Source organism: Chroicocephalus ridibundus, chromosome 2 (genome assembly GCF_963924245.1).
Source record: "Chroicocephalus ridibundus chromosome 2, bChrRid1.1, whole genome shotgun sequence".
NCBI classification, from domain to species: Eukaryota; Metazoa; Chordata; class Aves; order Charadriiformes; family Laridae; genus Chroicocephalus; species Chroicocephalus ridibundus.
The window spans coordinates 73,153,274-73,180,519 of NC_086285.1; the positions used below are offsets into that span (position 1 = coordinate 73,153,274).

The window sequence follows — 27,246 nt, forward strand, 5'->3', positions numbered from 1 at the left end:
AGGAGGAAGAGAGATAAAGAGATTTATGAGTTTAGAAGAAACTAAACTACTTTAATGAAATATTAATAATAAGATAAAAAGGAAAATAATGAAATAGATACAGTATATACGAAACCATATTAAGTTCCCAGGATGATGTCACCGGCAGGCACTGGGGAAGTCCCAGGCTGGAAACAGGTGGGAACCGGGTTCCAGAGTTAGAGTCAGGAACACACCGATGGGGATCAAAGGCAGATGAACAGACAGGGTCCTCCTTAGACATCGGCCATTGAAGGAAGAGCGCTGACCCTTTGATCCCTCAGCTTTTATACTGAGCATGGGGCAGATGGGATGAATACCCCTGTTGGTCAGTTTTGGGTCACCTGTCCTGTCCGCTCCTCCCTACAGGTGTGACGCCTCTACACTTTTCCGCTTCTGACCCTCCAACGGAGCAAATAATGAAATTAGCTGACCTTGGTTGTTATAGCAATAAGTATAAGCAAGAGCCTCTCTGCATACCACTCCTTGGCACCAACTATCTTATCACTCTGAACGAACCATTTTAGACACAACATGCTGTTAATTTCAGAGAGTTAGAAGAGGCCTAGCTAAGAAATAAAATTACTGAACAGAAAGTTAGTTCTGTTTTACCTCAAACCAGGACACACGTCATGACCATATCAAGCTAAGCTGCCTACACAACCCCTATGTAACCCATTCTAAAGGAGTACAGGGGGCTCCTGTTTCCCCCCAGGAGGATCACAAGAGAACCAGGGAGCGTTCTTAGACCTGCAAGGTAGGAGATTTCGGTCTGAATTTCATGCTTTCAGTACTGCAGCTGCAACCCCCATTTTGCAAAGTTCACTTCTTACAAACGCTGTGCAACAAACCCACCTCATCTCCCATTTTCAAGGTCTTCCTAAAGGACATATGTTTGAGAATCTGCCTACATACAACTTGAAAATCAGCTTGATTTAACCTATTTAAGAATACCTGTACCCTGTTATTTACCAACTCTGATTTACTTTGCATGCTTTCTGCCAAGTGCTGCCTTCATGCCCACCATAATAAAGGGGTCCTCCCTAAGCACAGGGCCAACCGAAGGTTCTTTACCGACAAACCAATCTGAGCAAGTAGATAAGCCTTTCATTTTGGAGTTCACTCACAGTCTCTAACTCTAAAGAGCACTCAAAAGTGGCAAGAAAGCCAAGATGAGGAAAAATATCCAGATGTTGTATCATATATCTTGGATCTGTGTATTTCATAGAATAGTTTGGGTTAGTTAGTCCAACCCTCCTGCCGTGGGCAGGAACATCGTCAACTAGATCAGGTTGCTCAGAGCCCTATCCAACCTGACCTTGAATCCTTCCAGTGATGTGGTATCTACCACCTCTCGGGGCAACCTATGCCAGTGTTTCACCACCCTCATTGTAAAAAATTTCTTCCTTCTGTTTAGTCTGAATCTACCCTCTTTTAGTTTAAAACCATTACCCCTTGTGCTGTCACTGCAGGTCCAGGTCCTGCTAAGAAGTTTGTCCCTGTCATTCCTGTAGGCCCCCTTTAAGTACTGAAAGGCCACAATAAGGTCTCCCCAGAGTCTTCTCTTCTCCAGGCTGAATAACCCCAACTCCCTCATCCTATTTCTTATGCTTCCAAGTGACTGGTTCTGAAAACTCTCAACAGAGCCTATGGGTTTTACTTATCTTCACTACCATTTGTCTATGAAGAACTGTAAATATAGAGTGCTCACCTCCTTGTAGCTCTGAGGGAACTTGCACTTAAGCAACTGGGAGATCCTCACTAGTTCAGCACTTCTACTGGGAGCCTAAAAAGCCTAAAGGACTATCCATCCAGGAAAAAAAATAGACTTGCGGCCTGCTCAGATGTAGGAAGTTAAAAAAAAAAAATATAATGGCACAATACATGAAACTGAATGATGGCAGCTTGATCAACACCCAGGCAGGAGGAACTTATCAGCACTTTGAGGGGAAAACCAAATAACACATGAATTGCCAACAGATCTCCTTTTACTAACCAAAGTCAAGTCCTACCGATGTCAGTTTGACGTAGAGAAGGCAGAACTGTCTTGGCATTGAGTGCCAGAAGGCCTAAAGCATTCCTTCAAGTTTTCAATAAATAAGAAAACTCCAGCCACATAGCTGTCAGCTTTTTACAATTTATAGACCTCAGCATTTTTTAACAGAGGTGCTGACTCCTGCACACTAGATTTAAGCCCCATGATAAAGAGTCTCACTTCTCTTATTTACGTTTTGCAGATCCTTCAGGAATCATCCCAAGCCTTCAGAAGTCCATGGACCACAAGTTAAATACTTTCCCAGACACAAGTATACACTTCATAGCCTGGAAAAAAACCTAGCACAACCGAGCAGGCAGCCAGAGTCAGTCTTCAGACTTTTTTTTTTTTTTTTTGTGACTGGCTTGATTTAGCTGCATCCCTTTGATTTATTTACACGAGGTGCTCTTGTAACAGAACAGGGAGGCTTTACAGAGAGATGTTCAGTATCTGCTCAGCTCTTTCCCATTATCTGTATCATGCTGCCATAGTGCCCTGCAGAAAGCAGCAGAACCTGTCTGTTTGCATGCTTTGCTGGCAGTAGATTGCCAGTCGGTACAGAATATACGCCAGGTACATTAATGCCATCTTCACAGGTGATGCTCAGGGCACGTTGTACTATGATTCTGTAAGTGAATCCCTGGGATGTCATGGATGCTACTCATTTATGTTTGAATTTGTGTATCAATATTTATGGCTGTATGTCTGAATATGAAATGCAGACAGATGTATATAGTACTTACCAAAGCACATACTGCTTTAGGAGAGGTATAAACAGATAACTGAATGAAACAATTAATTTAAAGTTTACGCACATCTCTTAGGCTGTCCACGTTCACTAAAGGACCAAGCTGTGAAAAACAGTTATAAGAACTGAAGTGCACACTCTCATTATCCTATCTGGAGCCCAGTCTGTACCTGCGCTCACCCCAGTGCCCCACAGAACTTCTTCGTTCTCCTGCTCCACAGGCGCATATGGAAGCTATTTCCAAACTCTCTATTGCAGGGACTCGTGTGACAAGGGACTGGGTGAGGAGGAAGGGACAGACAAACCAGGTTGTTACACATTCTGCACAATACAGAACAGCAGCTGTCCTGTGCTGGTTTTTTCTTTTTTTCCCCAGACGCATAGAATAACTGCTGTGATGGAATGTCCAACCCGTGAATGTCCAACAATGTGAACCGTCCCTGTTTTTCTTGAATTACGAGATATTTGTGTGAGGCAAGTCTCAGAAACGACAACACTTCAAACAAAAAAGCGATTCTACTGCTGTAACAATTTGTTTCCATCTTCAGGTCCTGTTCATAGTAGACAGTGCCTTGAAGGCTGGATAACTGGATTTCTCTGGACACTGGTCTCTGCAAATCCACTGCTTTCCCTTGCCCTATTATCAGAGCGTTGTTCCCTCTCTGGGTATTCCTGAAGCACCCCTGTGCTTTCTGTCTGAGCAGCTTGCAGCACTCTTTTCACAAAGGGGACAGCCAGACAGAACATCGTTCTCCTTCCCTCTTTTAGGGCACGTTACTCAGTGGTATCCCAAACACTGATTTATGTAAGATTTGGCCAACAGTTTGAAAACGCGTCTTCCTTGAAAAGTTCCTTTAAAAAGTGCACATCTGTTACATCTCAGCTCCCACCTGTTCAGCAGAATAATACCAAAATGCAAATTCTGTTCAGGAACTGAATGCATTGCTGATGTAGATAGAGCTAGAGTCTTCTTGTGGGAAAAGACAGCCACTCTTCCCAAAGGAAGTTCCTGGACAACACCCCAGAGCAGAGACTTCATGCCCATATGCGCCCCACACAGCTCAGCCAGGAGATCGGAAGAAGGCCCTGGAAATTCCCCTGACAACCCATGAAGTAACGAGTCACATTTTCTAAAGCACACAGTGAACAACTGCCAGCTTTTTTTGTTTGGTTGGTCATCTTAACTGTTTGAGGATTAAGTCATTTTGAGTTGGGAAAGCAAACTACACTTGCACATTTACTAATTACCCGGCTAATTTGTACCTTGTTCACAAGCAAAAGCAGCTCTCTCCCACTCCAGGAATCTCTTTCATTCATTTAGAGATGAATGCACAAGAGATAAAACCTGCTATTTCAGGACCACAAATCACAAACTCTGTCACTTGGATGAAAGAAAGATCCCTCAGAACCTGCCTCCAGCACTGGCAGAGACTTCAAGGCTGCACCAAGGAATATATTCAGTCTCCCCAGTTTCTCCATTCAGAACCTAGTCCCCGAGGATTTGCCAATATAGGGCAATGCAACTAAACACAGCACTCCCTATTTAGTAAGTGCTGATCAAGTAACAGAAAGAATCTGCAAAACTGGCAGAAGACATAGTAAAAGGTCTCTAAATGGCAAACATCCAGCCTGTATTACAATTTCTTCAGCTACAACCCCATGGCTACATCCGTAGTGTGGCCTGGAGTGATGCTCAGCTGTCGGGTTTGTGCATGGACACTAGTCACGATAGGTTAAGATCCAGACATATTCCAACCCTCTCGATACACGCACACTCTATTTCTCAGGTAGAAAACTCTTGTGCACAGGTGGGAGAGAAACCATGCTTGACACAGCTGGAGGCCGTGCATCAGAGGACAACCCTTACAGCCTAGAAACAGATTTACAAGCACCAGCGCCTTGGCATTCAGTAAGATTTATCATCACCAAATGCTTCCTTTGGCCCGGGATTCCTAAAATGCTGCACTAGTCCCTGAAAATGTTGTGACCAGCAGCGTAGAAAGTGATGAATAAGGAACACAGCAGGACTATAAAAGCAGAGAAGCTTCCAGGGCCAGGAGCAATGGGAGATATCACTTCTTACATGTGAAACAACAGCGTGAGTTGGGAAGAGAGCAGTGAAGAAAGACGTATGAGATCAGGGAATTCCTTCTTGAACAAAAGGAGAGAAAGGCAGCTGAGAGGTGTGTGAACCCTGCAAGAAGCAAGCGGAGGGAGGAAAAAAAAAATCTGGTTTCCTACTCTCCTCCATAACCCCTCATAATCCCTAAAATAGTAGGGACACGAAAGCAACTAAGAAAAAAAACCCTGCTATTTAACGTAATCTGAAATTGTGCTGTTCTCCTTTTGCTCTTTAACTTTGTTTTCAATTTTGTAATTAAGCACTTCATTGTGTGCTATGCTAGAATCAAAGCATTTTCATTTTAAGCATGAACAATGTCAAGAGTGACTCAAGCAAGCAGCGCCTCTAAATAGCAGAGTGCCCTAGAAAAAAAAACCTCCTTGGGTGTTTAGAGGCACTAGGCCATACTCCCCATACTGTCACCAGTGGTGTCAAGTGTGCAGATACAGATAGGTTTTCCTCTGCTGGGTGTTAGCCAACACCCTTTTCTCCCCCAGCCCTCAAGCTCCCAGCCTCCTATCATCCACAGATACTTTGCCTGCCATCTAATTTTCAAGCAGCAAACAAAAAAAAAAAAATCTAACTCTGCCCTCCTCTGGGTAAAGACTGGGGTGCAATGCGCACATACATTAAATACCTTGTTTAAAATCAGATCCCTTGCCACAAGAATGCTCGTTAATGACATTTCGTGTCAGACAGTACCACCACAAATCACTTCCTCTGTATCCTAGAAGAGACCAGTGGTGAGGGAAACATTTGCCCCCAGTTTTTAGGCAAGCAGACTGTGACTATGCTATAAGTCTGCTCCAAAGCTCCGAGATAGTGATGGAAAGGGGAAAAAAAAAAAAAAAACCCACGATGCTCCAAGACTCTCCCACGCTAATTTTAATACACAGTATGCTAGCTGGTAGGCTAGGCTTTTGTACAAGAAGAGATTAACCAGGATCTGCAGTAGCACAGACAAGGAGGTGCATGTGTTCTGCCGCCTATAAATAGGCTCTCCACTTAACAAAAACACAACCCAAACAGCCAGCTGTTAACAGCTAGACCACAGAGCCTAGGCAGCAATTGTTGCTTGCTGAATAAGTCTGCGCAACCTACTCATGCTTCAATTGGCAAATGATGTACAGATTAATGTTTGATGAGAGGTGATAATATTAACATGATCTCTGAAGAGGCAGCAGTGAAACACGCTAAGCATGAAAACGCACTTTGAACTAATGTTCAGAGGGGCTGTAAGCAGGGCTTTCCAGAAGTGAGCATTTTCCCCTCACAGCTGCCACTGGAAGTTTTGGCAAGACTGGCAAGGACTGGCAAAGAGAAGGCGGCTACCTCCACGCCTAAAGGGGGCTTACAGGAAGGATGGGGAGGGAATCTCTATCGGGGAGTGTAATGACAGGACGAGGGGTAATGGTTTTAAACTGAAAGAGGGGAGATTTAGATTGGATATCAGGAAGAAATTCTTCACTCTGAGGGTGGTGAGGCACTGGAACAGGTTGCCAAGGGAAGCTGTGGATGCCCCATCCCTGGAGGTGTTCAAGGCCAGGCTGGATGGGGCTTTGAGCAGCCTGGTCTAGTGGGAGGTGTCCCTGCCCATGGCAGGGGGGTTGGAACTAGATGATCTTTAAGGTCCCTTCCCACCCAAACCATTCTATGATTCTATGCCTAGACGCTTGTCTTTGGCCTTAAGAAAAGCGCGTTTGAGTCTTACCTCTGTCACAGTTTTCCTACGTGATTAGTTACCCAACCCTGTGCTGGAGATTCAGCAGTTCCCTACCTATAAGGGTCTTCCATGGATGAATGTATTGAAGACAGGACAAGCCAAACTCTTCTCCTAGCCTAAGATATGGTCATTGCAGAGCAGGCTTGGGTCAGGGAACAGGAATGCAGGCAGAAGTTTGTTACGCCCAGCTGAGTCCGCCAATTTTAAAGGACTTGCCCCAGGAAAGCCATACTGCAGGCACTCTACAACAAAGAAAGTTTGATTGGGTCATGAAAGAACCAGTGCTTCTGGAAAACACTGTTTCTGCTTGGTGCAGACCACTGCCAGGTCCCTGCCAGCAGTCCAGTACTTTTATGCCTTTTTAAGTCCCATGTGTTGACCTGATTGTTTGCAAAGCAGGACAGAGATTCATAAGGCCAACCTGGTTTGATTTCGCGATCCAAAAAAAAAAAAAAAAACAAAACACACAAACAAAACAAAAAAATTTGCCTTCAGTGAATCATCTGAACCCTGTCTTAGGGCTAATTTTATTGAACATTATGTCCAAAAGGCCACCCACACCACTGGGCTGCCAAGCACCATACACGACGGGGCCCCTGTGACACAAACAGCAGCCCTTGTGCCAAGACCAGGCCATGTCTTGTACCCTGTGACTAACAGGTGGTTGACACCTGCTGACTTGATTTCAGTTCTGTGGTTAAGCTGGAGTTGAAGCTGCCAGTTCATCTAGCTTGTATCGCCTTTGCCAGAATGCTTGCACCTTGGCAGGTGAATCTAGTTTTAAGTGTTTGAACCACCTACACAACAAGGGTCCTTCATCACAAGAAACAACAGCTTTCACATCAGAAAGCCCACGTAAATAAAATACGGCATGACCTTCCCAACCTCTTGCATTTTTATATTTATTTTTTTTTAATTAGGGTGGGTAACAAGAAGCAAAGATGATCTTTACAGGTCAATAATTAAAGCTCCGGGATGCTTTCCATCATGCATGCCAGTATAGGCTCCAGTCTCAGACCAGCCAGACTGCAACAACCTCCCAGGCTTCAGAAGCAAGACTCTGCCTTTAGGTATCCAAAAGCAGAATTATGCTGAGAATTTGGACATGGTGACTATTACAGAAACAAAACAAGAAATTCATCAGCATCCGGAATGACCCAACAAGAAGCTTCGAACTCTCAAAACAGGCACTGCTGAATTTAGTCATAGTAAATCCAAATTGTCACCCTTCCTTCTCCACCTTGCTTTCAGACAGAGGTTACTACTCCTATAACAGGAGCGGCAAAATACTGTTCCTCTATGTAGTCTTCACAGGCAGCTTATGACAAGACATTGGTTGTATGCAAGAACATAACGCTGTAAAAGATCACAGCAAAACCTGCCAGATCTCTTAGAAAAAACTACTAGGGTCACACTTTGAAATTTATTCTAGCACTATTATTTTAAAGGCTGTTATAAACTTTAGGAAGGACAGAGAGTGCTCACTCTTTCACCACCCAGCATAGACACCCTCTAACTAATGACAAAGTGCGTTGTGAAGGTTTGCATAAAACAACAAACCGCATTAAAAGCTTGAAATTCCTTTTAGAGGAAGCTAAATATAAGTCAATATATCTTAGAAGAAGAGCACGGGGCACAGGAGGTAATTGATGGTTGAAGGCCAGAGGGCACTTTTTACTCCTCCTGGCTGTGAGGTGCTCACCTGGGAACTGTTTTTGACATCTAAAGATATTTTTCTTTCTCAGCGCTCCAGAGTGCATGTCAGATACCCATCAGCTCTAGAATAGGCACAGCGTGAAACACTTTGAGAAGCTGACATTACATCAATAAGCCATATGTTCTTCTTTAATGGCCACAATGGGAGTCTCTTGTAAACAACAGGAGAAATTATCATGGATATTTAAAGGCTGAACATTTGCTTAATTTACTCTAAAGAGAAACATTACTAGTACCATTATGCTGGTCATATGTTAAACCATATACAGCATTAAAGATCTACGGTGACAGGTATGCAAACCAAATCACAGTCCCAAATGGACTGAAAACTATTTGCAGTCTTCCTTTACAGCAATGCAAGTTCCAGAGCTCATAATGTGACTGAATGATTTCATCAATGTGTTTTTCATATTTATATTGTGATTACAACTGAAGGTCCCTGCTCCCAAAAGCACAACGAAATATTGTTTCCCCTCCCAATATCACCACCATGCATTGTTATAAATGCACCCGGACAAACTACTAAAACATTCCTGCAAGGCTTTATAAAAGTCATAAAGGCTGGATATTCCTAAGTCTTCGAACTGTGCTGAAAACCCTCATTTTTAAACACGTTTTTGTGCGTATATTTCAGTTTTCTTGAAGAAAGCCATCTAAACAGAGTAACCTACAATTATGCTTTGCTTTTACAATAGCTCTAGCACTTCTGTTAATCAGGAAAACGCAGATCCTGGATGCTCTTGCCAAATTTGGACAGTTCTACAGTTTTACATGTTATGTACCTATTCTCTGGTAACTGCTGAAATCATGTCCTTTAGTAATTAACTCACTGAAATCCACACGTTATCACCCTCAGCAACAGCAGGCGCTCGGGCACATAACTTTTTATGTAATAATAAAGCTAGTCTGGAGTGGGGAAAAATATACGCAACTGCACGCTAGGAAAACACATAAGATAACTCCACCAAACATCATCTGCACCAGTTTTAAAAGCAAGCAATCAGAATACAAGAGGAGGAATTTCAACTGTGTTTGCGCTTTGCTTTTTCCATTTACTGCAGTAACAGACTGTTCTGTCGCACTCACATGGCTCTTCACCAGTTACACTTGCAAAACCCAGAGTCGTTTGCAGAGGGAAATCAGCAGAGCAGCTGTCAACAGAAGAGTAAACGTGATGGTCCCAGTATCATCGCCCAAGCAAAATGTTGACTTAGAAACTCCAGCAACATGGCAAGGCTTACCAAAGGCTCCACAAGCCCACTGCAAACTTTTATTTTAAAGGTTTCATGTTAGGATTTCATCTCCGATTGACCACGCGTATCAGAAAAGCATGGGATTGTTGTTACCTCTTAGGAATGCAGAATACACCTCACATGTACGTAGAGGGCCGTACCTAGTCTAAGAATCAGTTAAATCTTCAGGAATGGGGTTCAAACAGTAGTTAAAGACGCAAGTGTCCTGCTGTCCCTTTACACAGGGGACATCTTCCACCCTGACACAGACCAACCAGCTTCTTATCTCTCAGTGCCCACTGTTCTGGGCACCAGACAGAAACAGCCCAGGCTCTGCACTGTAATGCTTATTTCTGAAGCTGGTATTTCAAGTGCTTACACTTCCAGGGCTTAGCTTAAAGAGCGCTTCTCCAATGCAATAATTTTGTTGTTCTGTTTTAGACTGTTCCCCAGCACAGCCTTGCCGACTGCTTTCAAAAACGCGTGAAGCTGTGTCCACGTTTATCTGGTTGTACCGGTTTGTCATCAATCCTTCCTTAGTAAATTAGAAAAGTCACCCATGAAGTGAGCTGGGGAAACAGCATCATCCGGTGCTCTCCCGTGTAATGCTGCAGCACACGACTAAAAATAGCTGCTGCCTTCCACTCCAGAGATGGAAGCTTCCCGAGAACAAGGCATTTCTATACTCGGGGTGTACACATGATACACAGTACTGGGATATACCACCACTTGTCCGTATGTAAAGTGGATAGATTTGTAATATTTCCCCAACCTAAAAGCTATCCCAGCCACACAGCTAGTACGCTTCTAGTAAACACGCTTCAGCCTCCCCCACCCCCAGCTTGAGCAGTTGTATTTTAACTCATGTTTTTTAAATTCTATCTCCACAACTGCCGAAGCAGCTCTGTGTTTCTGGTAATCTTTTTTGAAATATAAGAAAGTGAAAAATGTTTCGGGAGAAGTTTTGGAACCTCTTCAGATATTTTTTTAAAAAACATATTTTGTTGAAATAAAAGCAAACAACAAGTTTTTGATCTCAGCTGTCATATACAAATCTGGACCATTCCCCATTTAGACAGAAAAATAGAATCAGAGTCTAAAACTCTTAGCAGGACAACCTCAATACTATGCAGGCTTATGCAACAGGGACAGTTGCAATCCCTGTCCCACAACAAAACACGACAACAGATGAAACACAACTGCCTCTGGGCAAGGATGGGCAGAGCATGAATGTCCCTGGCTCAGAAGGGGGCAGAAGCTGGAGGGATGCTCCCTGACAAAGGGAAGGGACCCACTAAATCGAGGGATGGGAGAAGCAATCACAAAAGTTTAAAATACAAATATACAACTATGAACCTGTTACAGGTAGTAGAGGCTGGTAGTCTGAAGGAAGCTGCCATTGAGCAGAGGAGCAAAGCTGTGGCACAGCTTCCTTAGAAGCTCTGACAATTTTGCATTGAACATCTGCTAAAATGGTATTTGGTCACTCTGCAAAAAGTAAGTTTATGACGTGTTGCTCACAGTAACGATGAGCTGCGTTTGGCAATGCAGCAAGCTGCTCCCTGCCCCATGTTTCTGTGAGACCCACGAGGCAAGCAGTGCTGGATCTGCCTCGTTGCATGGCTGGTCTCCCAGCAGCACAGAAACACCACCAGGAACAAGGAGCTCCTCATCTCACCTCACCTGTCTGCTCAGGGAGTTAGAGGGACCAGTGCTTTGCCTGTTCAAATTCAGGAAAACTGTGTTTGAAGAGCTTTGCTCAGCACAGCCAGCATTCTGTGAACAGCAGCAGAGCTCTAATTAACAGCACAGACTTCATCTCAGCATACTGTTTTAAAAGAAACTTAAAAGTACATGAATACTCCAAGTTCAATCCATAAGGCAAAGAGCTGAATCACAGACTCTGACAAGGCAGTCCCTGGAAAGCAGCTATATTATACGCTCCGTTTCTCATTCCAGGAGCATCTTAAGTCCAACATGTAGCAGCTCTATATGGAGATAAGCTGAAAGGAAATGCCAGTTTCACCCATGAGGAAAGTTCAAATCTGGAGTCTAATTAACTTCACAAATCTCCCTTACCTCTAGCATAGGAAAATTGGAGTCAAGTCAGGCAGTGTCTCTCTGTATTTCTGCCAGACATCTAGATTTCAGACAACAGCATTTCTCCTGAGCCTTTCCACAAAGCCCAAAGTGCAGCCAGGAACAAGCGAGGATGCCAGCTGACCCAGGCTGGAGGGCTGCCCACCCTCCGAGGTCACTTCAGAGCCATGTGGTGCCCTCTTGGGACAGCACTCTCCCTGGAGCACAGCTGTACTGTCCCACAAAAGGACCTCTAGCATCACTTCACAACAGAGCAAGGCTGATGCCTGGAATATTCCCAGCCTGCTCCAGCAACTAGAATCCCATGGGATCACAGGTCTATTTCATCCCCTATAGAGTAAGTCGCCCCTAAGCATAGTCTTATCCCAGTAGTGAGCAGATGATCAAGGTGAGGCCATCTGTACATCCACGTTTCCTTCTCCATTAGCACAGCATCTCACATCGCTTGTTCCCAGGATTGGAGAAACATTGCCAAGAGATCCTTATTTATGCATACCCTTCCAACCACACATATGAGTTCCCCTATTTTGATAGGGCTTTGATTTGCCCCTCTATAAGGGTTTGCACTTCCAGGTTCCTGCATTCTCTTAGGACACTTTATTTTGCCTTAGCCCAAAATCTTAGAAGGAGAACCCCTGGCAATTTCCGCTGTATCTTTGAGAACTTAGTCATTAGTGTCATTGGCTTCAAATTTGATGCCAAACCTGGCATCAAGTATTCCAAGTAAAACAGTATGGGTCTGAACAGGCCTAGGAAAAAAGCAAGCTCAACCCAAACTGAGGCAAGACTTCAGAACTATTCCCAACCCACCCGATACAGAAGCTGTCTTCATCTGCATTGAATATTTTTGGAGGAAAAAATGCCACTGCGAGTTACCACGCAGAGCACAGAACTCTTCAGTGGCAGAAACGCAAGCTTCCTCAAAAGACCAAAACATCCACCAATTCAAATAGTGGCGACAAAAGTGCGTCTGTCGGTCTCAATGGGATCTCTTACAATGCTCATAGGCAGTTTGAGCAAAGATGGAAGAGACTGGTGTATTTGGGCTGAGAGCAAAAGCATCTAAGATGGAGGCATGAGTAGCTTTCATAGAGATCAATTTAACAGAGGAGCAGGAAGTTTTTGCTTTTCCTTGGGAGGGGAAAAAGGACAGAGAGGGGTGCAGGTAAGAGACTTACTTCAGATAAGCACCATCCTCCAACTTTATGAAGTTTTTCCAGTTGGATAGAGAAAGAAAAAGCTCGTGTCTCTTAGGCAATCTGTTCTGCACAGAATTGGATACAGAGGTGGGACACAACACAGAGGTTCTGAACACCATGAAGATCTGCCCTTCAAAGCCATCAGGGCAGTTTCACAGTCAGATAGCAGTGCCTCCCACCTACACACACGCTTAGTATTTCACCGTATTGCAACTAAAACCACGAGAAGCCAACCTGAATCCTTGTTCAAGAAAGCACTGTGCAAAAGCTGCTTTGAACACGGCAGCAAGAGAAAAACATACTAGCATACCCTGCTCTCAACTAAGTAGCACTGAACCTGACTTTTCTAGGAATAGTAACTAGTGGAATTAGCTTGATTTTACCGGAGAGGAAGGAAGACACTGGGTTTTGTCAAAAATTCTCATTTCCTACTTGTCAGGCTTTCCTTAAACTACCTGATGTTCCTGAGAAACTTGCAACCCCAAAGACAGACTTTAAGCACCCCCACTCCTAATACCGATTCAAGCAGGGATTCAGTGCTATTCATTTGAATACCATTCAGTCAGGGAGACTGAAACAATAACATATGTGAAACAGCTTGAGTCTTGAGGATGTGAACTATACAGAATTAGTTAACAGAATTTTTTTTTTTAAACCCACATACTCACCATAACATTCATTTAGTAAATCTGAATAACAACTGTATTCAACAGCAACACAATCTGCATGCGAACATTCTGTGAAAAGACAGACTAAATTCCATGAATCAATAATTTGTTTCAATTGTCTTGGCTCTGTTTACTATCTACACCATGTTTGATGAGTCTTAACTTATTAATGTTGGACATCCTCTGTTTTAAATCTCTGCATGGGGCTCTGAGTGAACAAGGCCTGTGTTTACTTTGACTTCAAAGAGAATTAAGCATCTGCAGAAGTGTTTTCCAGACTGAACTGCACTTTATTAGCTCTGCTGTCATAAGTTCAGGAAAAAAAAAATCACCACATCTAAATTTGAGACAAGAGACCCTTCATTTAATATATCTCCTATTCTGCAAAACAATACTATTTATATAATGTTGGTATCCTATTTAATATTGTAGTTAAATTAGCCTAATAACTATTCAATATTTGTTATTACTGTTACAATGTTGGCATGTTGATTTCTAGTACTGACAGAGCTGCCTGAAACATCGACTGTTTACAACATTTGTTCTAGCTAAAGAGATTTGATAGAATTTGCTAATCAACTGCAACCACTTCCCACCCATAAAACTGATGCAAAGAAGGGGAAAAAGCAGCTAGTGGGATCGAAAGACATAAACACTTTTACTTATAACTCTGTAAAGAGAAATCCCTCTCTCTCCATATGGTTTTCTCTTGGCTCTTAATCATCTTTTCATTGGCTTCCAGCTGGCTGTCTCACTATCATCTAGCAGTATCACTAGCAAGACCAACTTGTTATGCCAAAGCCAGGCGCAGAGAGACGAGCGCTGCAGAGCGGCATGATTGGATGCAGCACGCTACGAGGGGCAAATCTAGCATAAATGATGCATGGCAGGGTCACTTCACTTGCCTCAGCAGAGCAACCACTGCTGCGTTCCCAAAACACAGCAGCAGGTCTGCGTTTGCACTTTTTAGGAGCGGGAGTGAAGAACGACTACTACAATTGAAGCTACAGGGAAATTCTGCAGGCAGAAGTGTAATTACCTGAGTGGGAATTCTGGCAGAAAACCCAAACCTCTTTTCGCTCCTTAAATAGAAACAAATGCTGTGCAGTCACCATGGAGAGATTACGTACAGCATTTGGATCACATGCGGCACTGAAATACAACACACACACACACAAAACAGCCATGGAGCTGGTTTAGCGCTGCACAGCCAACAGTCACTTCTCCATTGACTACAGCCACACAGTCAGCGGCTCCCCTTTAGCTATCTTCCCCTCCCCAGTCTTACAAATATTAAGTTATATGTCAAAAATCAAGTGCCACGTTAAAGGCCAGCTCTGCAAGCTGTTTAGCCCATCTGTGAGGTACCTAGAGCTTCACATGGAAGAGCCTGAGATGGAAGTCCTGACAAATTTACCCACTACCACGCAGGTAAGATTTCAAGTTGGGAACAGAAGAAAACCCCAGGGAGAGAAGGCACTATACAATGCTGTCTGTGAAAGTCTACTTTGATTTAGCTAAGCAACCAGTCTTTGAAGTGTAGCAGTTCTCACGTGGTCTGCAGAGGCTTTGACTTCAGTTGCAAGATTTCCCAGTTTCAGTCTGTGTTCAGCATCTCTGGTTTCCAGCCACCTTATGCAGCCAGGCCCAACCTCCTCATCTCCCTCCCTGTCCATTCCCTCTGCCCACTCCACAACTCAGCTCATTTCTTGTCTTGCACACCCACCAGCCTCCCCAGTCAGCCCCAGCTGCTGCCTCCATCTCCTGGGATAGATCTTTCCCCCCCAACTCTATCACCGATGTCTCTAGCAGACAGTTTCCTCCTTGGGACCATGGCAGCACCCCGGGGAAGAGTCACCAGAGCACAAGGGAAAAACGGGCACCCTTTTCCCTCTTCAGGCACGGTATGGGCTGCAGTCTTTCAGAGTCCCTTTGGCCTCAAACTCTCTCCCAAGCAGCTACTTGTGCTCACCAATAGTCACTTCCTCTGTAGCTGCCCAACTATTTAGTCCTATTTTCAAAGAGAAATGTGGCTGCTTAGAGTCCCTGAAAAATCCACCCTGTCGCTTTCTATTGTTTGAAGTCAGTAGGAATATCATCAGGCTAAAAATGTCAGAAATTTGCCTCTCTCCTTCCAATCAGCCAAGCTTTGTTTTCTTAATAACTTCAGCCAGCCTCCAAGCCTTAGGAGAGTGCTTTGTATCTGCGTACATGTCAAGCTGATGATACTATGTGGGAATCTTTCGCTTACTGAGACCAGCAAAGTGCTGCTGTGTATCAGGAATGCCATTCCACGGATAGCCTTTTTCTCACCTCTCTGCAGCAGCTCACTAATTTAGGAGCATAAATCAGAGACAGCTGATAAGGCTGTAGGCACCAACATGTCCCACCTCCCATTCAGTTTTCCTAATCATCCTGCAAGCCACCAAACAGCTTAAGCTCTTAAGAGTTTTGAAAACAACTTTGCTCATTTTCCAATCTACGTACATTTCGATTTCCTCCACATAACACCCAGCAATTATAAAAACAGCTGTTTCTGATTTTGTAGAGATTTTTCTCCAGTGTGCACATCCCTGAGACTGGCTCTTGTTTTCATTCTCACAGGGCAAGGCATTAAAAGACCTGTACTTTTTTTCCCCTTCCCACCATTACTAGCCTTCTCACAGCTCCTCTTTCTCTCCCCTTTCAATGTTGTGCTTCACATAGGCTCTGTTTTCCATGGGTTTCCTTAAAGAGTAATATCCTGTATTTGCATTTATGAAGAACTATCTTCTATTTTTCAACCAACACCACACATCCTGGTGTCTTGACTGTACTGAAACTTGCTCACTCTTAATTTTACAGATTGATGAAAAGCTGCTAAAATGAGAGGAAGATTTCTATCGTCAGCATCTTGAAAGCCTGTAGCTCCAATTGTTCAAAAACATACTGTTCACCACGTCAGTTTAATCATGTGCATAAGATATTAAAAGATCAGGCTCTAAGTGCAAATTCTACCGAGATCTGAGAAGGTTCTTTTCATAAATATGAATGAGGGCCAATTTCATGCAACTTGTTACATCCTGTGCGCTCTTATTTCTTCAAACTATCACTTGTCTTTCTTCTATATGCCAATAATCAATTATAAAGCATAAATCATAAAGCTTATCCAGTTTTTGATGATGCTACAGCCTACGATTTTACATTTAGCCAATTTTCTTACTTTGGTAACTGACATTCAATTTCCATTTTATCACCTTATTTGTGTTTGAAGGAACAAACAAAAGTCACCTTTTTGCAAGGATTAAAACTCCGCCTATTATTTACTTATAAACAAGTTTTCAAACCGCACCATCACAGCAAGCATTTAATCAGGAATGCAAACAAGAAGCTCAGCCCGTACGTCATGTTCTGCCGTACACGAAGCAGCACGCGTTATTTCAGCATTATCACATACAACCTGCAAACTGGGCGGCCAGCGCAGGAAGATAGAAGCAGTCACGCACACGCATGCTCTGAGCTGGGTGGAGATGCTGGCTACAACCTGGAAGCCCTACAGCAACCTTCCTGCTGTGCTTTGCGCAGTGAAAGGCGGCGCACTGAGGCAGGGAAGATCACTTTAGGCTCACTGCCATGCAAATGAGTTTATTCAGCTTTCCAACCAGACCAGCCGAGGATTTGGACTGGAGACAAGAGGAACACACATGGGGCTGCCTGCAGCCATCCATCCAGAGTGATCTCTTAGACTGGAGTCACCCTGTCTCAGTGTTGGGGTTCATTTGATTCTGGAAATTCACCAGCCTTACTACTTGGAAGACATTAGTCATGTAAACATCTCCATTTCTCCTATATGGAAAAGAAATTTGGCAAGTTTTACAGAAAGTTTTCCACTATGAATCAGGGCAAGGTCACAAACTGACATTCATTTGTTACCGAGTTCTCAGGAAGTTAAAAAAAAAAAAGAAAGTAATTCCTCACAGGTATTAATAATTACTTGGGTTTTTTGACTCTTTCAATTTCATATGAAGAATCTGTTTCACATGAATATCTGTGGAAAAAAGATTAATTATTTCTTCTAACTATAACAGCTGATGATCTCACCACAAGTGACCCAAGACATGATCTTCAACTGACAACACTGCCTTAACATTGCTCTGGTATCTTTTATAACAACCCCTTAAAAGTATAAACCGTAGCTGATTTTTTTCTTTTTTTAAAATCTCCTACAGACATCTACTTCTAAGGATGTGGGCAGACTCAAAACAGTTATCAAGAAATTGCACAATGATCTCAAAGGATGCTTAAAACATTTTCCCTAGTCATAGCCTGTCCCTGTCGCCTGAACTACCATTTACTCCCCATTTAAAAGCTTGCCTTGCGGCTTGGAATTCCAGATTCAGCAATGATCTTTTCCAATTGCTAACGGTGCTGAAGAATACCGAAGAAACCCAAACAGAGACTAAAATGTGTGTGTATTTTACATGACACTATCTTGTTGACCTAAAAAAAAAAAAAAAAAAAGAAAAAAAGAAAAAGGAAAAGAGGCTGGAGATACTCAAGTGTCTCTGCTTGAGTTCCCACAGGAGGTTCACTAACCCCCTGCATGACCTGCAGGGATTTGCTGTGCTCAGACCGACATCCCAAGCTGCACAGAAGAAACCCATTCCCTCTCAACTTCAGATGAGGGCGCCTGGGCAGAGACGATGACGTCTGTACACCAGGACATAAGAAGAAAGCCTTCTGTGGTGTTATTTATTGTAGCAACAGGCCCTGGCAACAATTAGACTCCATGGTGATAACGACTAACCAAGCTCCCAAGAAGAGACTAGGGCATTCCTACTCCCTGGATTTGCAGCAAGAAGCAGATGGTCACAGTTTCACCATGGGCTGCAATATTTCTAACAGGGTCGCTGTCGCACAGCTGTCTTCTGAGGAGCTACAGAACAACCAGGAAGCCAAAAGCCAGGTAGTGACTTCTTCCAAACAGACTCTGTAGAAAGTATGTTAGGAGATGTCTTCTATGTCTGTGCGAGTGTACAAGGACATATACATATAGAGAAATGGTTTTGCTGGTGTTAACGGTAGCTCTGAATCTGTCAGGGAGCTCTTTAAGAGAAGTGCTATCACTCACTCAGCTTAATACAACCCTTAACGCTATAGGGGAAGCGGACTCACACCATTTGGCCACGCACATGACCTGATTTTGCAGGACCCGAAAAGTGTGTTTTCACAGTCTGTCTCACTTGCCTCATTAAAGATAGGATTAGAGGCATCTACCTCCCACACCAGTGATGAATTACAACACTGCAGCAAGGTGGGGTTTGCCTCAAAAAGTTATTATGAGGCAGGGGGCTCGTATATATGCGCAAATATTCTAGGATAAACGTGCACAGCCACTTTGTGAAGTTTGCAGAGTTGAGTTGGCTCAAGCCCAAACATACAGAGAAGAGACAAGAATACATCTAGACTCTAATCCTGCATTCTTTGGAGGTTCAAAGCTATTGTTTAGAAGGTGCAGAAGTTAACACCTTACCAAGTGCTAATTTAAAACAATTTTAAATTTCTAACAATGAGCCACATACAGAAGGCACTTAAAGTGCTGAAAAAATACTCCAGTGCAGGCCACGGCATTATGGACACACTTAGGTTTAAGGTCATTGCTTCCTTTCCAAAATGCTACAAGAGACCTTTCCTCACCAGCAACATCCACCTGTGACAGAACATAGATACATATGAGGAACACCTCTGTCTTCCACTCCCCTCTGAAGCTGCCGATTCTACGAGACTATTTAGATACTACCTTAAATGTTTATAAGCCCAAGGAGCTTTTCTCATTTGTTTCTCCATTTTCTTGTAGACTAAAAATGACAGCATTGCTGGAACAGAGGCTGTCCCCTCACAGGATGGGGCAGCTTGGCCAAGGGGCACTTCAGAGGATGGAGACAAACTTGAAGATGAGACCAGTGAGGCAGACTCCCATGAGGAAAGATTTACATCTTCTCAGAAAAGCAGCAATGCACAAAGCACAGGTAAACACTAACTGAAGTTCCTACCAGCTCCACAAATGGGGACCCAGGAGCAAATAATCTTGAAAGTCTACTGCTACAGCCACCTTCTATACCCAGAAACATTCTGCTGCCACGCAGCAAGGATTGAGTTCTTAGCACTGGTTTAAAACCATGCAATAGTTGCAGAAGGTTTTTCCTAGCTGATGATTATGTTCTGCAGCATGACTCAACCCTCACTACCAGAACAGGCAGCAGGGTAGATATTTTTCCTGGCAGAAGCCTGGAACAGACCAAGAGCACAAACTCAGCCTTGTCCCCAGAAGTAGCCCTCTCTAACTGGGATTACAGCACACTGGGAAGAGGCATTGCCCACACGAACCCTGTCAGTCTGCTGCTACTGTGAGGTGTTTTTTACAACGGAATGGTCCATACAATGCCCGTGACCAGCATCAGATAGAGACAGTAAGTAAATACTATGTTATTCTGCAAGTTCGCAAAAGTTGCAGGGCCAGTTATCACATAGAGAAAGCTACAAACATTTCAGAAGTCATCATGACAATAAGCAAAGGTCTGCTGCAAATGTTTTTACTTTTTTTTTTTTTGAGTACAAGTGAACACGTAAACCCAAACTTTTCTATAATCTCAGGATACCATTGTAGTAAGAATTGCTAATGGAAAAGCAGCACCATCTCTGGCACATTCAACCCCCCTAATTTTGTAGTTTAACTCTTGTATATTTCAAGTGCCATGAACAGCTTACGTTTCACAAACACACTAAATGGAAGATCTACAGTAGTTGTTTACTCTTTGTATAAACAAGGGTTGTAATACAATATTTCAAATTGAACACAAAAGGAATAATTACTGGTGTTTGCTATTCATTAAAGAGGACTTGACTCCCAATGCCACAGAAGGACGTGATGAAAGGATTTCATTTCATATCGAACAAAATTATTTGCTTGTTCTGAAATATAGTGTTTCATTTGCTTTCAAGCTCCTTTTCATCACACTTGCCGAAAAGATAACTTCACAGGAAACTTCTAAACAGAAAAAATTTTAAATCGCACTTCAATCTTCTGTTTCAAGACAAAAAAACCATACCACACCACAATATTTCAACTACATTTTTCTCCTGAATGAATAGATTAGTAAAAATCAGTACAAATTCACATCACTTGTCAACGTTGCCCACTCATCATGCTTTTATTTTTTGCCAAGATATGTTTTGCTGTATACTGGCTTCTAACATTTACGTGTGCTGACTGACAGCTGAACCCCAGTGCTTTTTGTGTGACCGGTTCTGTTATTTTAGGAGAGGTATGGAGTCAGCTCCTACAAGATGGTAGATATTCTGTATTTTTGTTTTACAACTTAGAAATAAGCCAACGTTGCCATACTCCCCCCTGCTTATAAAGACTGGCAGACATCAAATAACTGCGATTTTGATTCGGTCCAAGCATTCTTCATACAAGAGCTCTAACTTCTGCCAACAGAGGTTGGGCAGATGGTAGAACTGCCAACTGAGGACTGAAAAACCTGATGGGTCTTGGCAATGAAGTTGTTCGTTGTTTATTCATGTCTAATAGGTGGAAACCCTTCTGAGTGGTTGTTTGGTTATCAAAATAATCTGGTTTTTATTCTTCATTGCTGTTTATAAATATATAATTAAGTGTTAGAATGCTTATGATCAGACTCAAATGTAGCAATGCTGTTACCACAAAAATCATAGACCACGAAAGCACGTGAAAGTTTGGGTTCATTTAACAGAAGAGCACAGTGATCTTTACAAGAAGGCCTATTAGTAGGCCTATACTATCCCATCCCAGCCTGGCTTTCTCTGGCTAGCTCAGAGGACCCTTGAGAACTTGAATTGTAAAGAGCTTCCGTATGGACCCTTTTTATGGAACATGCTCAAAAATTGGCTTCTCAGGCCTTTAGCACACACTTCCACACTTTTCCTGAACGTGCCCCTCTGGGCGCAACTGACTACAGTGAGAAACTGAACTAGGTGCCTGCACTGTTTGTCAAGCCACCAAAAAGCTTACTGCAAAGTTTAAGCAGCGAAGAGAGCTTCAAGCGGGCCTTCTCTGCTGGACGTTCTCAGTATGTAACCTCTTCGATAAAAACTCTGTCACTGGAAGTATTATCACAAAGTTTTGTTTGAATGCCAAGTGCTCTACAAGTTTTAATGTTTTCATCTTTTGAAGATGCGCTGCTCACCAGCAAGTTTGTCAGTAAATCGTGGCCCTTACAGGAAACAGAGAGGCAAAAACCATCAGACATTCTTGAGGAGCTGAGGATGCAGGGAATAATCAAGAGCCCAAGTACTACTGCCAGGACCGCAGAAATGTATGAAAACAAGGTAAGTGTCATTATATGAGACAGGACCCCTGCTACAGCTCTGACTCCTGCTACAGGGCCCCTGCTACAGCTCTCTGCTGTGAGAACCCCGAGATTCAATCTCTGCACACGCGAAGCATCCAGGCGTATCTTCTCTAAGACTTCAGAAGCAAGTAGTTAATCAGAGAACCGTATTACAGAGATGTTAATAGAAAAGAAGCTGGCAGCAGTTTTCAGATGCTTACAGCTTTTGGGCTTGTTTAAAATAGGGACAAAGGAGACACGACAGTACTTGCTTTTCGGAAAACTCACTGGAAGTTACATGCCACAAACTTGTTTCTCAAGTCTACGAAACTAGAAGAAATACTGCTGTCAGGGCTTATAATGACACTTAAATTAAGGCCTCAGAAATCCTAAATATTCACACTTATGAGAAATCTACAATTCACAGTTGATCTCAGACTAAGAAACCACTACAAAATGGATTTTTTTAGAAAATTACAGAACTGGTATTTGACTAAGAAGCTAGCATCTGTTTTTTCATTCTGAATCATAACCTGAAGTTTATTTTGGCTTCTGAATTCAAGCTTATTCTTTGTTGTCCAAACATTATGTTAAGGATTAGATGCCTCTTCCAGATAGGTTTTCAAGTACAGATGTCAGGAGGAAGAAGGTATTCAGGGAGTTTGTAAGAAGTTTAACACATTAGCAGATGTGTGTCACCCAAAGCATGATCCCACCACCTCTGCTTGGACACAGGAACAATTAAAGCTTAAACCAAGGATGATTCTGAGTAGCTTTGTCATTTGAGGCAAGCCATTCACAAGTCTCTAACCTTGGCCATTTACGTTATTGAAGATCAAACAGAAACTTGCATAAGAAGGACTAAACGAGCAAATGCCACTGTACAGTCTGGCCACTGATGCTGCCTAACCCATTTCCTATTGCTGGCACTTGGGAAAACGGGGCTGGAGGGTCTCCGAGCCCAGCATCTCCACAGGCTTTCCTTACTTACCTCAGACAGATCTTTTTGAGTCTCTGAGAGGATTATCCCCTCTTTGGCTAAATTTAGGTAACACACTGCAGGCAGGTTTTTGTATTTTTCCCCCTTCATAAAATAGGCGAGTGTCTGTTCTATTTTTCCTCCTGTATTAAAAAGCTGTCTGGTATTAAATTACACCTACTCTTTTATTGACAGAAACTCAGTCTGTGCTATTTCTCCTTAAAGAATTTCTATCCTCCCAACAGGAGGAAGGCGCCTTTTTTTTTTTTCTCCCTTAAAAATCAGTACAGCTTTTAAAAATGAACCTTGTACTTTTCACTAACAAAGCCAACTTTTCCAAATGATATTTTGCATTTGAGCTGGGCCTACTGCTGGGCAACCTGCAAGTGAAAACATAAATCTATCACTAGCTGTTAACTATTAGCTCTCCCTTAGTAGCAATAGAAAATTTGGCCTTTGCTACCTCCTGTAAGAATGATTTATTCCCTTAGAGCTCAAATCCAGCAGATTACTTATGCACTGAACACAGATGCAGTAGAAAAGGTTTATTACCCAGACGTATTCCAAATTACAACATGCAGCTCTGGATTTTGAGCATTAACACACAGGTAAAGTCACAGCTGAAATTTTGGAATTGGCTGAGAATAAGCATGAAACTCTACGCTGAGTTTCAGTCCACCACTAGGTTCAACGAAGAAGTGGGCTCACAGCTCACTACGAAAGACTAGTGCAACCAAGTCTGAGATTATTTTTACAATAATATTGGAGGTAGAGATATCCTTGCAAAAGCTCGCCTTTCCTGTGCATAGTTCTGCTCTGTATAAGTATCTGCATCCCTTAATCCTTGGCAGCATTACCTGTCTTCTCAGGATTTCTTGCCATTGCCAACACTGTGAAACAGCTAAGCTAGAAGCCTTCAGTCTTTTGACCATCCCTCACTTTATCCCGAACACGGAACTTCAAGCACTACAGGTTAAAACACCCCATTATACCTGGTTTTAAGTGTTACTGCTCTAAAGGAGCGCTACTTTTGAGCGACATTTTACAGGTCTAGTGCAACAAAGCCAAGGAAGAGCGATACATGCCACAGGCTAAGCCAGTCTCTACAATTTTAACCACGGCTTTTACTAAAAATGCCAGCAGAGCCAGAGCTTCCACCCACGATACAGGTATCTAGGCTTCTTTGTATGATTATGTTTCAGCATTTGGGGGGTGGGAAAGGGAGGTGGGAAGTAACTGCTCTTTTTCCCTCCAGTGCTTCAAAAAAATATTCTAGCTGATGTCAAATGTGAAAAAGTTTAATTCTCACCCCTAAAGAGTTACATTAAGCTCTTAATAAACACCCCTACTCCCAAGAAGCAGCAGGAGTTGAATATAGGCAGTACCTGACACTTTAGTTTGTTAGCCCACAAGCAGCTGTAAGAAAGTCTATTGGGCACCTTTTTTTCGCCAAGTCTACCTTTAAAGGCACTCCAATGTGTGTAAGCTAGAGGGTAAGGAAAAGGACCAAAAGCTGTAGTTTCAGAGTGGTCTATGGGAATTTGATCCATTTATCATGGGTTATCATTTACAAGGGACACACACAAGTTATTATTTTAGCGTTTCCATTGCTTTTAATGTGAATTTCTTGAAGCTTTGAGGACTCTTGATCTCTCAATACTGTTTAGCTCAAAGCTAAGTTCTTTTCTCAGCTTATACAGACACAGAACAATCTGGAAAGCAACCTGCTTGCTGAATACTCTGTTTAATTTGGACATATTGGGAAGAATTTTCCATTCATCTCTTCCTATGGAGTCCAGAGTTTATCATGGGTAAGGAATGGCATATTCAGTCATACCTTCCCACTTTGGGCTTTTGCTAGAATGGCCTTTGTCATTAGAAAGAAGAGTGTCTTTTCTCCTTTTGAAAGAGTCTTTTGTTTCATTTTTATGATGACTGAACATGGCTTTGTTCGGATTTTGTGCGTGTCATCTGTATTCAAAACGTCTCCTTTGTATATCGGTTTTCTTCCTACTGAATCATGCTCCACCTTCATCTCACTAAATGAGTCATACTCTATACTATTTGCAGCACTTCACACTTCTGGCAGCGAGGCCTGACTTCTAGAGTTATTTATGGCAACAAAAGTCTGGGGAGCAGATAACTCGGGAAACTTGTAACAGGATAGTGATTATTTCAACCACAGGTCCTCAGTTTGGGTTTAACACTGCTAAAACTGCTTATCATACAGAAAATGGTAGAATTCAGCCTCCTGACTGATCAAATAATCACCACATCTTTCTGGGAGTAAATGCTGCTGTCAGCAGCGGAGCTTTAGGACTGGGCTGCATTGGACTGCTCATTTGTATGCAGCAGAGGCCAGCAGTACCATGATTATGAAGCTCTAACAAAATCATTCTTAAGTCTCTTCAGCAGTAATAAAGTAACTTCCCTAAATACTTAGGGCCTCATTACCAAATCCCCACATCTGCTGGGTGTACAGCAACATCGCAAGCTTCACCGATGCATTACTCAGCAGAAAATGGGAATTCTCGCTGCAGACACCACTCGTTCATCAGCAGGCGCTGAGGTTACGAGCACATCATTATTTCTATGCTTTCATCGGTATCACAGTCCATCACCTCCATACAGGAAAAAAGCAGAAGGCAAGAAGCAGAGTGTCACTCCAACATCAAAATACACTCTGCTGAAATTTTTTAATGTCTCTACAGAGAGACGCCCTGGAAAAGACGCAGAAGAAGCCACCAGCTATGCTGGAAAAAATTCAGTTTGGAAACAAGAAAGCGGATGATTTTACAGCGAAGGACAATGAAGACTTCTGCTGAAGCAAAAAAACAGGTCATCTAATTCTGCTGTGTACTTTTCCACTGTTTGCTTTATCACCTAAACCCCTCTAATTTTTATAAATCAAGCTAATGCATACAGTTTATGTACAACCTACTACCAAAACCTGATTAATATCAGCACAGGGGGTCCTATATTCATTTCATAGATGCTGGAAGTCCAGGTTTATTTTTCTGGAAAGCCTGGAAGATTACTCTAAAATATGCATAAGAGAAGAAACTTCTGGAACAGGTTTGTTGTTTTTTTTTCTCCTATAGCAAAAGATGCATCTTCCACGACCACCAGAATAAGTTGACTAAATTCAGTGCTAACTGGAGTAACATTCAGATCACATTTGGGTGGAAAGATAGAAAGAACTGCTGTATGTGTTTGACACATATCTACTTCCATCCCTCATTACAAAGCATTGGGGTTTTCTGTTATACGTTAGGGAAGAGGAACTGAAGAAAATGCCGTAACATATCACATTTTTTCCAGCAACTCTCCACCAAATTACAGGTAAACAGACTGAAAAGGACTGCCCAAGTTTTGAAAGTCAAGGAGGTACAAACGCCCCTTAGCCCTCACCTTTCGATGGCAAGCCAAGGGTACTGCTGAAGGAAATAGCCACAGTAGAAGCCACAAACAATTATAGTGAGGACTCCGTCATCGAGTCGGATAACTTACAGCTGCATCAATGAAGCAATCTGGATCTAAGCTGTCTTGCAAAAGTGAAGAATAGCTCTGCTCCTTGCAGCTGTCTTTTTGGGGCATAAGTGAATGATTTATCATGGAGCACAGCTGAGTCTTGCTGCTACGTCTCTCACCTGCAAAAAATGGTATCTAATCTTAATTGTTACACACTAATTGAAAGTAACAAAACAAATGAGAAGAGCCAGGAAGATGCAAATTGGTAACCAGACAGTCACTAAGTTCCAGCATCTACATGTTATTATGATTCTATCAAATTTTTTTTTATTATTATTAAATATTATTAAATTTAGCTCACTTTTTGGATGGCTCCATGAAAAGATATCCTTTCCCTAGGGAGTAGGGAACAGGAGGTTGGGAAAGGCATTACATACACATAGAAAGGCACAAAACTGTGCAGGGAAAAAGTTGCGACCAGCAGGGATTTGGGGTAGCAGAACATGGTGGGACCCTAAAAGTAAGGCTTTTAACTTACTGTGCACAGCAACTAGCAAAGAGGTGAAAGCTTCAGATAGTAAGGTGACAACAGGCCCCAAGAACATCTGTTTGACAAGCATTCAGCATACAAGGGAAGGACAGAACAAATACTGAAACTACAACAGAGAAAACAACTAATGGGCTGAGATATACAAAGCACAGGTGGGTTGTCCCCATGGAAGGAGATGACTGTTTCTGTTACAGAATGGTCAGTCTTTTGACTTTGGAATCCCCCGCGCCATACCTCCAACGTGCACGCATTTACTAAAGCCGGCTCTTCCACAAGCTGCAGGTAGAGAAATCATGCCATTCCTGCTCTCCCTGCTACCGTCCCTGCCACGCTG

The 27,246-nt window shown here is 42.7% G+C and overlaps 2 protein-coding genes across 5 annotated transcripts in view; one reads left to right on the forward strand and one right to left on the reverse strand.

Annotated features, from left to right (window-relative positions):
- Positions 1-27,246, reverse strand: part of ATXN1 (ataxin 1) — a 384,505-nt gene that overhangs the window by 322,435 nt on the left and 34,824 nt on the right. For 2 of the 4 annotated variants that reach the window (XM_063325863.1, XM_063325862.1), the window contains one exon: positions 26,402-26,541. The exons of 1 other annotated variant lie outside the window; for it this stretch is intronic. The gene's annotated coding sequence lies outside the window, so the exon portion shown is untranslated. Of the gene's footprint in view, positions 1-26,401; positions 26,681-27,246 lie in introns of those variants that run through there. One more of the 4 variants, XM_063325857.1, reaches the window with a different exon arrangement.
- Positions 18,373-26,408, forward strand: STMND1 (stathmin domain containing 1). The gene is made up of 4 exons (XM_063325883.1): positions 18,373-18,506; positions 19,398-19,569; positions 21,756-21,910; positions 25,603-26,408. The coding sequence occupies exons 1-4, from the start codon at positions 18,423-18,425 to the stop codon at positions 25,714-25,716; spliced, it is 525 nt and encodes a 174-aa protein (XP_063181953.1). The 5' UTR covers positions 18,373-18,422; the 3' UTR covers positions 25,717-26,408.